This window comes from Hydractinia symbiolongicarpus, chromosome 11 (assembly GCF_029227915.1).
Source record: "Hydractinia symbiolongicarpus strain clone_291-10 chromosome 11, HSymV2.1, whole genome shotgun sequence".
Taxonomy (NCBI): domain Eukaryota; kingdom Metazoa; phylum Cnidaria; class Hydrozoa; order Anthoathecata; family Hydractiniidae; genus Hydractinia; species Hydractinia symbiolongicarpus.
The window spans coordinates 11,143,350-11,156,908 of record NC_079885.1 but is presented as its reverse complement, the minus strand read 5'-3'; the positions used below and the strand labels follow the sequence as shown (position 1 = coordinate 11,156,908).

The following is a 13,559-nucleotide window of genomic DNA, read 5'->3' as shown; positions in this document are numbered from 1 at the left end:
TTAGTGTACCCCCTGACGTCATTAAATGCAGCGTGCGCGGCTGTGAGAATCGTAAGAAGTACTCGTGTTCGGCAACTAAACTTCCAGTCTGTAGTTTGGATTGTTACAAAGTTATTAATAACCAACAAGTTATTTCAGTATAGTAGACAACCTTGGTGGGTTTTAGAATCCTACAATGACGGTAACAAGTTGAAATTCGTTTCAGAAGATTAGTGAACCAACAAGGCTGGATTGTCAAGTACATGTAGGTTTGAAAAACTATAAATTAAAAAACCTTCACACTCGTGGCTGTAACAATTTGAAGCCCATTTTAGAAGATAAATGCAGCCACAAGCTAGAATACTAAAAGCTGGTTGAAATACTAAGTAAAATTTAGACATATTCAGATTCATTGCGAAAAGAGGAAATACATATCTGACCTGTGCAGGATCGATGTTGCTTTAAATTTTTATAACAAAAGATACTTTATATAGAGTCAAGTTTTATGGTCAGTGACTACTGGTCGTGAAATGATTTGACACTTTCAGTTTTATATATGTTTAATACTTGTATGAATATGGGGTTTAAAACGACTGAACAAAGTTCGAAAGACATGCTTAAAAAGAAAATGTTATACTTTTTTTATTTAATTTCATTTTTTTTTTCTAGCTAATTTGTTTATATAGAAACGGATTAACCCGGCAGTGATTTTTTAGATGTTTTGTTGTATTCTATTTATTTGTTTGATTGATGACTCCACATGAAACATGATTTCAATTGGTTCTTTTGTTTTCAGTGAAGATTTTTTTTTATCTGCTAGCTTTTTTGAGTGAGATTTTTAAGGAAATGATGTTTATGTCATTGGAAAGGGTAAAGATTCGCGAAATATTGAATTCCATTAAAAAAATATATATATTTACAGCAAACAGCATCAAATGGAAAAAGTTTATATTAACAAAGATTTTTTTGGTTGGCGTGAAATAACGAAAAGGATTCATCAAAGATATTATTTTGGTTTGCCTGCTCAATGTTCATATTATTATTAAAAGTTATCCATTTCTTTAACATGATGTTAAATATAGGTGAGTGTTAAAATGATGTTGGTGCTTCTCCCATGATTGCACCAACATCATTTTACTTTGCCCAATGATAAGAGAAGGATCTTCCCAAACGTCGCCTCCTAAATTTTCATGTTCAAGAAACAAGGAACATTTAATAATAACGAAAGATTTGAACATAAAAAACCATAAATGCCAAGAATGATTTTGAGCGTTAAAAGGGTTTGTGAATTCATATTTTTTTAAATACACTTTTTTAAGCCTCTTGTGTTTTAATTCTGCCTCAGTTGCTGAGAACAAAATTCTAATTACAGTTTCAATGGTGTTCTTTTCATGGGAGAAAAAATAATGGGAGGGAAATTTTTACAAGTTTTACAAATTTTGGCTGTTCAGGTGATCGATTTTGCTAAAATTAATCCAAAAAAATTGCCTATTTTTTACATATATAAGAAACACAAAATTTGCGTTCAGCCTTTGACGTTTCTTATTTTTTTGTATTTTCACGTTAAATATTTCTTAAATGTTTCATATTGTTCAGATTAGGTCGTCTCCTTTTTCGTCACCTCCTTTTTCGTCACCTCCTTTTTCGTCACCTCCTTTTCGGGCAGTTTTTCGATTCGAGAGACCATCATGGTCGCAATATCTTTGACTTGTTTGTAGATATTTAGATTGATTTTAAGCTATTTTGTTGTCAATTCAGCCTGGTAATGTTTTTTAATTGTTTCTTAAATTTTGCCGAATTTGAGCTTGAGTTTCTTATATAAATGTTTCTTATATGAAAAAAACGGATATTGGGACACAATTAAAATGATATTGTCCTCAAGGCCTTAAACTTCCAAATAAATATCTGTTTTGACAGAAATGGATTATTCCAGTATTACCACATCATAGAACTGAAAATTCGAAATGGAGCAAAAAAATATCTCTTCAATCTAAATGGAAGTCAAAGTGTTCAAAGAAAACTTGTGCCCTTTATGAAATCTGGTGGGGTAAATACGTATGGTGCCATGTGTTCAGCTTTAAAAGCTTGCACATCCAACGTGCGATACTCAGCAACTCGATAGTTCATAAAGTTTTAACAGAATATTCTTTTATGTATGTTATTTATATTGTTTATAAAGTATAGAAATTTTCCTTGACATAAGGAATACGGCTTTCTTGTATCCTTTATCCGCTTTAGTTTGTAAGGTGAAAGAAAATGTTGGCGAAACATCTGGAGCTGATGTCTCTAATATTGTTACTTTTTGCAGATTAAGTAAAAATCAAATTTCAACATGGCGGAATCGTCTGTGTTGGATAATGAAACAGCGGAAATGGAAAAGTTTCAAGATGAATTGGATAATCTTGTACTCGAAGGAAACGATGGCTTGTTAGAGATAAATAATCCCGATTTAAAAACGGACGAAAAAATGTTACCTGTACACTTTTTACCGGAGGGAAAGAAATGTTATGATTGGATAAATGAGGATCTGGAGAAAAAGGAAACAGATAAAGATGATAAGAAAACGAGCGAAAAGGAACAAAAAACAAAAACAAAAATGATTAACAGTGTGACGTACACATCGACACGTCAATTGGGTGGTGATTCCCCGAATAGGGATTGCCACAATGTTCTAAAAGCCGCGGAAAATGGAGATTTAGAAAGACTTAAAGCTATACTTGAAAAGAACTCGTGTGTGAATGCTACAGATAGTGATGGTTATACTGCTCTTCATCGTGCGAGTTATTCTGGACATGAGGAAGTGTTGTTGTATTTATTGAAGCATGGAGGAAACGTACATGCTAAAACTCATGATGGTTGGCAACCAATACATTGTGCTGCTAGGTGGAGTGAGTAGATGTTTCTTTGTTTATCTGTATGTGATATACACACGCTCTCTTAAACAAAAAGTAACTTAACTGTGAGAACATTTCCCTTCTACTGAAATTTTTTATAGATTTATTTTAGTTGTCGTTGTCGTCTTCCGTGTCGTTGTTGTTGGCGTCCCTGTCGTCCTTTTCATCGCGGTCATTGTTGTTTTAGTCGTTCTTTTTGTCGTCATCATTGTCGTTGTTGTTATTTTATCGTTGTTGGTATTTTAATCGTTGTTGTCGTCGTCCTGCTGTCTTAGCCGTTGTGATCGTCGTTGGTTTTTTGTTTCTGTTATTTTAGTCATTGTTGTTGTTGTCGGCGTTTTCGTCGTCAGATAGAACGAAATGAATTTTGCCAGTTGAGAGTTGTTGGGTTTTTTTTCAAAGGATATAGGAACATTCGTCAAGCTTTGAATATAATTGCTGTATAATTTTTTAATAAGCTACAAAAGGGATCGTTACTGTTAAAATAAAGACTAAATCACTGCGAAATTAATTTTTTCGATAGAAAGAATGACGAATATAAGTTTTTCAGAATTTATTGTTTTTGGGATCTACTGTCTTTTTGCATACTTTTGCAGAAGTCAACTTTTCCCTTCTCTCAAAAAACAACAACATAATAGAACAAATAGAATTATTTATTAATGCCCATCAAAACCTTATCAATCAAAACTTTATCTTTCAGATAAAATTGATATTTGCAAGATTTTGTTGGAACATAAAGCCGACATTAACGCGGCAACAAACGGCTTACAAACGCCACTTCATTTTGCGGCGTTGTCATCAGAAAGTCAACCATTACTTGAATTGCTTCTTTTGCATCCCGATATTAAACACAACGTCGTTAATGCAGCTGGCGACACGCCGTACGACTTAGCTCATCGCAGCGGACCACAAGTTAAACTGTTCGAGTTAGTCGACGATGGCTTGAAGATTTAATTTATGTAAGAAAGTTTTTAGAATAGCTGAATTGCCAGCGACTGATGAATCAGTTTATTTGCAATGGAGTCTGCCTCAAATACCCTCCACCCTAAACAACCTCCATCTCGAACATGTACCTCGATCCTTTTCCGTAACTTTCAAAAAAATTAATTCTGTTGTCTATCAATTTTTGTGGGACCCACGAAATTTTTGAACAGCGTGGGTTTCCAACCCACACACTTCAAATTCTTGAACCAATTTTTAGGCCCTTTCAAATACGAGATATAGAGAGTCTGCTGAACCTAGTTTCTGAAGTTTGTAGACGCTTCTTTTTTTCCTACATTTGAAAGTCATATTTTAGTCTTCTACGAGCTTTATTTGTACGAATTTCTGAATGAATATAAGAAGTTCTATTTTTACTTTTGAATTTAAGTAAATCAAATTTCCATTGTAATCTATCTCTTCCTCAAAAAACATTACCTTGAAACTAAGGAAATGCAAAACTCCGTCTGGGAGCGAAGTTGTCTTGAATATAAAAAACGGTATATTTTTTATGCATTTTATTTATTAAAAAGAAAAAGTCGTATTTATAAGAATTGTATTTAAATTGAGAGTTTCTGTTGGTTTTTAATTAAAATTTACAAAGTCTGGTGTAGGAATGTTAGTTTTTATGAAAGTTTTTATAAAGAAAAACAAATCGACTGTAGTAAGGAGTGGAGTATAATTTTTTAACATTTTTTCCAATACATACTTTTATGCTCTATATTTTATCCACGTTTTTATTTTCAATCATCCATATGGAATGACGCGCTTTTTTAAGGCGGTCACTGATTTTACCAATAGTGTAATTTGCAGAATAAAGTCATTATTGACAACATGTCGACTTTGTTCACAAAACCGCGGCAATAAGCAATTTCTTGCGCAGATTCTTGTGTAAATTTTACACAGAAATCTGAGCGCGATTTTTTTTTATGAAAATGTTTGCCTAATGTACTTTCTTCTTGTTTTGTTGGCTTGTGAATCTTTGTTAACAACAGCTATCTACACTCATTTCGTACAACTCTGATGAAACACCTCAAAAAAATTAGGCCCACTCTTAAGAAAAAGTACTCTTTTTATGTCACAGATTTGAAGATTTTGACTAAGAAATATGATAATACATTTAAAATGTAATTTTTCTCCATTCGAAATCAAATAAACATCGTCTGCGCGAGTTCAACCATTAACTCTGAATAACGTTTTAACTCGAGCAAATATTTTTTTTTTCAAATTTATAGACTTTCGAATTCTGCAAAGAATGTTTCTATTTTTTAGACGACTGTTTCGGATTTTTACCTCGAGTGTTAATGATGCTATTATAGTATAAAAACACTAAACCGAAATTCTTATTTCTTATTTTTCTCTAACTTAGAATAATAACCGATTACCCCGTGTTGTACCGAAAATATCACCCTCAGTTATTTTAACATTGTCTACAAATGACATGGGTTTCGACGATTTTTATATTGACCGAGTAACTAACTAAAAAGGTGAAGTTATGAGTCTGAAAATGAAGGCGACGCGTTTATTATAAATTCGTCGTCCTGTATTTAGTATTTCTTTTTAATAAAACTGGATAACTCATCATTGTTCTTTTATAGACCGTTAACACCGTATTTTCAGGGTTTGAAGAAGCAATAATGTACGACGTGAAGAATTATTGGAAAAAGATAGCAAACAACGAAACATGCAGTGAAGAAGATTGCATTTACATTTCACACTTTGGACTCATTTTTAAGTCGATATGTGAAATTAGAATTTTTTTATTTGTTATGACTGGAATCCAAGACGAAATAGAATCGTTTATACAACAATTATCAACATTGCCAAAAACACTTGCTAGTGAAAAAGAACTGGTGGAAATTCATGCAGAAATGGATCAGCAAAGTAAATTATTTTTTAGAAAGGAACTTAATGAGATAAGTAGAATTAATGGTGTAAGAAATGATGAAGGGATTGATGTTGCTGCTGTAAGCAGTGATGAAGGCCAGATAAACAGTACAGATCAAATGTCTTATGAAAATCATCTTCCAGTTTCAAACGATAATGAAGATGAGATGTTTTACGGTAGTGCGGATCATCCTCAATCAAGAGGTAAGTTTAAATTTAATAAATTGATAGTTGTTCTCGATTTTTAAAAGTTAAATACATAGATAATGCTTCAGACACATATCCATTATGTTTTTTATTTCTCAAAAATTGCTATTTGAATTGTTGATAAGATAATATGAATTACTAGTCGTTAGCCCGTGGAAAATCCACGGGTTCGCCCGACCTTTTCATACTGCGTTACGTGCTTCTCGCTATTGCGCAGCTAAGCTACCATTTTGCGTGACAGACAGACAGACGTATGCGGGTATTATAATATAGACTAGTCGTTAGCCCGTGGAAAATCTACGGGTTCGCCCGTCCTTTTTATACCGCATTGCGTGCTTCTCGCTATTGCGCAGCTAAGCTACCGTTTTGCGTGACAGACAGACAGACAGACAGACAGACAGACAGACAGACAGACAGACAGACAGACAGACAGACAGACAGACAGACAGACAGACAGACAGACAGACAGACGTATACGGGCATTATAATATAGATGAAATTTAAATTTTTCCAGGTCTAAAATTTCTAACATTTCTCCTTGTTTTTTATTTTTCATTGCGTAATATTTCTCAATCAGTTCACCATTACCATAACAACAATGATTTGTCACATTTTTTCAAAAAAGCGCATCGTTTGTGTTTTTTATTTAAAAATTGGTGAAAAAAATAAGTTTTTTTATTTTTTATTAGTATCCTCAATGTTTTTAGTTTCCAAAAACCCAATACCTCACATTGTTTTTAAGCTGTTGTTTATAAGCCATTAAAATTTTTGCAGAGTTTAATTTTGTGAATTTAAAAATATAGTTAATGAAAAGAAATACAAAAAGTGTGAAATTTGAATTGTGTTATAGCGTTTGCACATAATAAACTCGCAAAACTGAACCCTCTAAAGTATAATGACGTTACCATGGAATTTTTTTTAAGAATTCAAAAACCATTGTTATTGCTGATTGAGTAAAGAGAAACAATTTTTAACGTCGTTTTGTTTATGGGCACAAAAGGTACAAATTCCACAGCAAACCAAATGCACTCATCAAATTTTTAACCATTTTTTAAGAGGGGTAATTTGATTCCCCTCCACACCCTAAACTTTGAGACTAATTTAACCCTTGGCTATTTGGCTTTAGATCAAAGGAGGGAATAAAAAGAGTATAGGTTAATTTTGTCGAGGCAAAATAAAAATTAAAATTGCTTCTAAAAGTGTTATGACGTCACCATAAGACGACGTCATATTTGTGTGGTATTAGTAAAACAATTCATCTTGTCACACGTACCAAATTTTTACATTGCGGTCACGTGTCTATTTTTTTTCTTCTCAAACGTACCAAATTTTTACATTGCGGTCACGGTCTATTTTTTTATCGTCCTTGCAGGAGTGAATAGGAAGCGCATGCTTGTATGCATTCGCGCGTGTGTTTGGTTAATGATTTATTGAAAAGTTTTTCGTTGACAAATTTTCGCGATAGCAAAAAAAAAAAAAAAAAAAAAAAATCTTTCGTCCTATATTTCAACGCAAACTAAATTGAAGGAAAATTTTGCATGTATTTCTTTTTGCGAGTGATTTTTTGGAAAAAATTTCGTGGATAATAATTTTTTTGAAAATTCAAAAATAAACTAGCTAACTTTAATTGTTGTTCCAATCTGCAACAACACAGTATAGGTCTATAACGAACCTTAGAAAGGCTAAATTTTAAGAAACTTTTAAGAAACTTTAGCAGGCTGAGAAATATTAGATATTAAGAAACTTATAGTATAACAGAAAAATACATAAAACATAGCAAATTTTGTTCATATATCTTAAAACCATAGTGCAAACCTCAAAAAAGCCTTTTTTATTATTATTTTTAGGGTCAAGTAAGGAAAAATTTTAGAAACAGAGTCTAAATTTATCGAATTTTAAGAAACACCAGTCTCGACCAAAATGCTTAAGTTTCTTATAAAAAAACTTCTCTAATTCACGTCCTGATTAGAGTGGCAAATGAAAACGCTTGTTAACCCTCAAAGGTCAAATCTTCGAATGATCTGTAAAAATGTAAAAAAGCCGTATAAAATTGTATTTCCTTCTCAATTTTATATCTACTAGTGGCAAGTATTTTATTTTAAGTTCAATCCAATGTCAGATAAATTTTTGTGATTTTTTATATTTAAAAAAAACACGTCACGAGAATTAACATTTGGTTTCTGTTTAGATGTCGTTGACCCAGAGACCTCCGTCGAACTCGTTTTATCAGGCACACTCAGGCATGACCTAAATTGTCGTCGTACGTTAACAAAAGGACTGTCGAAAATATTATGTTCTTTCGAACGAAACCATTACAAATACGTAAAGACGCCACGAAGAATAAGCGATCGAAGTTTTTACGTGAAGTTAAACCGTGTTGGCAATTACTCTGAAAAAATCACAACTGGCAAAAATACTAAGCGTCTTGTTAAGAAATACACAGCACCCAAAGCTTTAAAGCTGCCAGCTCCGAATAAAAGAATGAAGAAAAAAACAGTTATAAATAAGGAGGCGAAGGTTAATTATAGTGATAATCAAACAAAGCAAATTTCTGGACAGAACAAAGAAGTGACAAAACTTAACAATACGCAACCCAAACAACCTCAAGTAATCATTCATTGTTGTGGGAAACAAACTAATCCCCAAAAACGTAAACCTAATGTAAACACAAACAAACAAAACAGCAGACCAAGAAAACAAGTCAAAAGTTTCTATTTCAAAGGCGAAAAAAGTTTAGCAAGTAAGCGATTGTGTTGTTTACTTCTATGAGTTCAGCGCCATCTGCCACGCTCAATCCCAGTCCCTTTAAAATAAGGTTGAAAACGACGTTATACTTCTGGTTTAGCCTATAAAATTCCAGTACGCTTGTAACCGGCTGGTAGCCTTATGGTGGAGCGTTCGCCTCCAGTGCGGGAGGTCTTGAATACAAACCCCGGCCGAGGCATGCCAGAGACTATAAAAGTGTGAATCTATCCTTTTCGCTTAGCGCTTAGCATGGGAATAGGATTAATATCTTAGGCGGTTGTCTAGTTGCGCGATTGCTGTGCTTGCACGACTTTCGTAGCTCAAATAGGAACTTCAAACGCATTAGAAACCCGTTAACAGGACTCTCCTTGATAGCAGTATCAATAGAAACTGAAGAGGTTATCCTGGGTAAATAAATTCAATAATAATAACGATAAAAAATAATAATAGCGCAAGAAAATGAGTTTGAAAAACATTACATATTTAACTGCAAGGTTAAAGGTTAAAAGAATTTTGAGCATTGATACACCTATTAAATACTTATACGTACGATATAACTGTTATGAAAGGAGTTACAGTTTTCTACGAATTCGTCTTTTAGATGCTACAGCGAGTAAACACTCATCTCCACGTGGTTTACATGAAACTGTGTCATACATTCCTCCAAAGTCTCCCTTCAATCTTATACAAGAAAAACTTTACGATAAACCGTGGCAACTCCTTATCGCTACAATATTTTTGAACAAGACCACTGGGTCAGCTGCTAAACCGGTATTTTGGAAATTTGTGGAGCAATTCCCCACAGCGGAAAGTGTGGTGAACGCTGATTGGAAGGTTATCGCAGGTTGGTTTGTTTCGTTGTTGCAATGTAATCTCTGGTGCATAATAGTCGCCTTCCTAATGGACATCCTTATTCCAACTAACCACTACCAACCAATCACTACCCAACCAACCACTACGCAATCAACCTCACCCAACCAACCTCTAACTAACCAACCTTTACCCAACCAACCACTACCCAACCAACCTCACCCAACTACCTCACCTAACCAACGAACCAACACCCAACCAACCATTACCCAACCAACCTCTAACTAACCAACCTTTACCCAACCAACCACTACCCAACCAACCTCACCCAACTACCTCACCTAACCAACGAACCAACACCCAACCAACCATTACCCAATCAACCTCACCCAACTACCTCACCTAACCAACGAACCAACACCCAACCAACCATTACCCAACCAACCACTACCCAACCAGCCTGTACCCAACCAACCACTACCCAATCACCTTACCCACACCCTGTCTATTAATTTTTGAAGTCAATTTCTAACCTTACACCAAATCATCCTCAAGATAACCAGAAACTAGCTTCCTTAAACCTTTGAGAACTTTTTAGTCCCTCTGTATACTCTAAAGCCTCTACTGATTAAGAATTTTCTCAATGTTTGTGTAATCTTAGTAGTACAGCAACAAGCCTCGTTCTAAACTGTACATTTGTCAAGCGTACAACTGTAAGTGCAATATTTCGGCTGGTCGGAATTCTGCAAAATATAAATTTTAGGTTTAAGAACTTTCCCAACTCGGAATTATAGCAGAAGTTAGAACGGAAAGTTTTAATGTCCTTTGGGATTCCTTCCTAACGGTTGGTTCTTCTTCCCCGCCGACTGTAACTAAGTTACATTACTCGCTAGAAATACATATTGCATTGCTCTAACTTGCTTGTCTGCCACACAAGCCAATTGACAGTCGATAGTAGGCTGCGAATGGTTTGACAACACTACATTTAAAGTGCGCCAGAGTGGAGACTCGAACCTGAAACCTTATGATTACAAGTTGACAGCGCTACCACTACACCATTTCCGCTGAAGTTCAAATACAATGTAGCGTTCAAGTAAGTGGGATATTGAAACGGTAAGATGGGCTGTTAATCATGAAATCGGAATAGTAGTATTAAAAATATTAAGTTTAGAATTGTATTCATTCAATTAACTATGATTTTGTGTTCCTATTTCAATTTAAATAATGTTTTATTGGGTTGTGTCTTTAGATCTTATGGAACCTTTAGGTTTGCATCAGAGGCGAGCCAAAAATATCATTCGGTTTTCAGATGAGTATTTAAACAAGCGGTGGAAATATCCGATCGAACTGTACGGTATCGGAAAGTACGGCAACGATTCTTATCGTATATTTTGTTTGGGGCAGTGGAAAACAGTGGAGCCGAATGACCATAAACTTAATTCATATCATCAGTGGTTGGTCGAGCAAAATAAACTGAATAATTCCGAGTGATAAGTTTGGAATTTTTATTAAAATCTCGAAATTAATGAAACGCGAATTCCATCCTGCGAATACTTTAAGGGAAGAATTTATCTGCGTAAGAAACTTTGCGGTTTAGTTTAACCGCAAAATATTTGCATTTGAGGGGACGAAAACTTTTGCGGTTTTACAAACGTTTTCCCTCTAATTCCGAATAGTTTTTATGAATTTTGTGTGAGGAGAAAAATTCTCTGAGGTCATTTTTAATGTTTACGACTGACCTTAATTTATGTGGAAATAAACTTTTGCGATTTTTTAAAAACCTTAAGGGCTGCAAAAGTTTATTCTCTTAAAGTATCTAATTTTAAAACGCGATACGCGAAATTTAATTTTGTGCAAATTTGATAATGTCATCAACAGGGACTGTCATTTTCTTTTTACTATTTACGAAGTTCAAACTTTTTATTTTTATAATGGTTTGTATGATTCTACTTTATGTTACTGTGCTCTGTTTTATTTTGTAAATAATATCGCGTCTATAAAAAATACTATTTTTAAGCAGAAAAGTATTTTAGAAACTTTTAAACTCATTTATATAGAACTGTAGAAATTATATTGTGATAAAAAAATACCTTATTTCAGGGTTCCTACAAATCTCTATAGAACTTTGACATGCTTTCTTTCTTTCTTTCTACATTCGTCTTAATTTCTGTTAAAGATCTCGTTCCTGCGAAAATATTTTTGTACCTTTCCACAATACTCTGTTGGAACCGTCTATTCAGGCAAAATTTAGCGTTAAAATATAACTACTTTAAAAGTAAAAAAAAAAATCTATCTTTTCGCCGAATTCAACCTCCGACAAATTTTGTCCACAAGGTTTATATATTTTTTGCAACAACCATACATCATCAGCATGTACATATATATTTTTTGTAAACAATCGAAAAATAAATAGTTGCTTGTCGAGTCAAACAAAAAATGCAAGTGATCACGTGCGCTTGTTTTCTATCACATGACCAAAGTATTATTCTATTTGTCTAATACAACAATCTTAGATATAAATTAATGTACAGGTGTTAAATTTTGTCCCCTTTTTCTCACAATCAATGTTGGAGCCAAAACAGTAAAGTTTGATGGAAGGGGGGAGGAGGGGATGAAAAGGCTATATGTTTTGTCCAAGATTTTGGTCAATTTGTTTAGGTGCAATCTTTTGATTGTTCATGAGACAAGGTGCTAGATAGGGTTCTTCGGCTACATGCCTAAGTTTTGATGTGATAAATGCCAAAAAAATTTAAAAATCTTCTTGTGTTTTTAATGTAAACAAACACAGGAGAATAGTTTGGTGACAGTAAAAGTGACTCCCCCACCAGCATTCAAATAATGTCGAGGCAAGTGTGCGTTGAACATACACTGTCCTAATGGATGGCTGTCTCAGCCCAAACAGCAAGGCTGCCAAAAGGCAAATTGAGAAAGTTGATTCTAAAATATTTTCAATACCGGTGCCAAGTCAAATCTAAAACCAATTGTGCATCTTTTTCATCTTGTTCAAAAAACTTGCAACTTGAGGCTGTGTCGAAGCACATAAGTAGAGAATCTTTTGAAGAATAGAAGAATATTTCTTACGTAAATAATTTAATTGAAAGTATGTCAAAACGAACAGAATAAAGTATTAATTTTAATAAAATCTATGCGTACAAATCTGTGCATAGCTATTTACCGTGGGGTTCTCAAAATACCAGGTTGGTGTCTGGCACGGTATAACCCATTACCAACAAATTCCGCGTAAAAAACATTCATAGCAAGGCAAACGGGATTCTTTTGTTTATATATATTTAAGGCATCTGTTTTATGTTGAGGTCTATGCTGAGTTGCTAAAGGTGGCATTTACAATGCTTTTTAGCCTATCGGGTGCATATGTCCAACACGTTACCGTTAACTTTGTGATACATAATGTTATGAATTTTATAAAAATGTAAAGGTAACGTGTTCCTCTTACCAAGCTCTCTTAGTAAAAATAACGGTAACGTGTAGTATTACGGCTACAAATCTTTTGAAAAACAATTCAGCAAAACACCGGCGCACAAGCTTATAGCTCCTTCTGCTTTTGCTCGGCTATTTCATGGTGGAACTCAAATACTTTTCCATTGCCGTCATCTCGTCTTTCCGATCGCTCGTCGTGTTGAATTTGCCGGGAAATGTAATACGTTTTATCCCTTCTGCGAAAACGGGTGTACCGTTTGAGATAGTAATATTCGCCGCGTAAATTTTTGTTGGCGTGGGAAGGAGTACTGTCCTTCAAGCAAAAGCAAAATCTTCTTCCATGCTATCACTTTCGTTATTGTAGCTAAAGTCGTTCAAGAAGATACCCTTGCTGTTTGCAATTCCAAATTAAACGTACTTATTAGCCGTAGATGGTTTGCAAGGAAGACAGTTTCAAAATTTTCCTCTACTTATCGTTAAAAGATTTCGAAGACTAGCAGCAAAAACTAGGGGGTTGGTGCGGTTGTTAAACAGCAATTCCATCGCACATCTCAACCACTGCGCATTGGAGCCACCCTCACATGCACTTGCCTGCGTCAAAAATTCCATTCGGGTTAACGA

The 13,559-nt window shown here is 34.4% G+C and overlaps 3 protein-coding genes across 6 annotated transcripts in view; all 3 read left to right on the top strand.

Annotated features, from left to right (window-relative positions):
- LOC130614421 (INO80 complex subunit B-like) overlaps positions 1–756 on the top strand; it is a 54,732-nt gene extending 53,976 nt beyond the window's left edge. For all 3 annotated transcript variants that reach the window (XM_057435850.1, XM_057435851.1, XM_057435849.1), the window contains exon 11: positions 5–756. In XM_057435850.1, the coding sequence (XP_057291833.1) occupies positions 5–143 (139 nt within the window). In that variant the 3' untranslated portion in view covers positions 144–756. The remainder of the gene's footprint in view (positions 1–4) is intronic.
- A 1,531-nt stretch (positions 757–2,287) lies between these two features.
- On the top strand, positions 2,288–4,572 carry LOC130614422 (ankyrin repeat domain-containing protein 49-like). Its single transcript, XM_057435853.1, has 2 exons — positions 2,288–2,867; positions 3,574–4,572. Exons 1-2 carry the CDS (start codon positions 2,312–2,314, stop codon positions 3,825–3,827), a joined length of 810 nt encoding a protein of 269 aa, XP_057291836.1. The 5' UTR covers positions 2,288–2,311; the 3' UTR covers positions 3,828–4,572.
- Positions 4,573–5,347: 775 nt separating this feature from the next.
- LOC130614420 (uncharacterized) lies at positions 5,348–11,969 on the top strand. Of its 2 annotated transcripts, XM_057435848.1 has the most exons (4): positions 5,348–5,942; positions 8,134–8,685; positions 9,292–9,534; positions 10,750–11,969. In XM_057435848.1, the coding sequence occupies exons 1-4, from the start codon at positions 5,489–5,491 to the stop codon at positions 10,989–10,991; spliced, it is 1,491 nt and encodes a 496-aa protein (XP_057291831.1). In that variant the 5' UTR covers positions 5,348–5,488; the 3' UTR covers positions 10,992–11,969. The 2 variants fall into 2 exon arrangements, with proteins under 2 accessions (XP_057291831.1, XP_057291830.1); XM_057435847.1 differs by lacking the exon at positions 10,750–11,969 and having other exon boundaries at positions 5,450–5,942; positions 9,292–10,040.
- Positions 11,970–13,559: the final 1,590 nt, after the last annotated feature.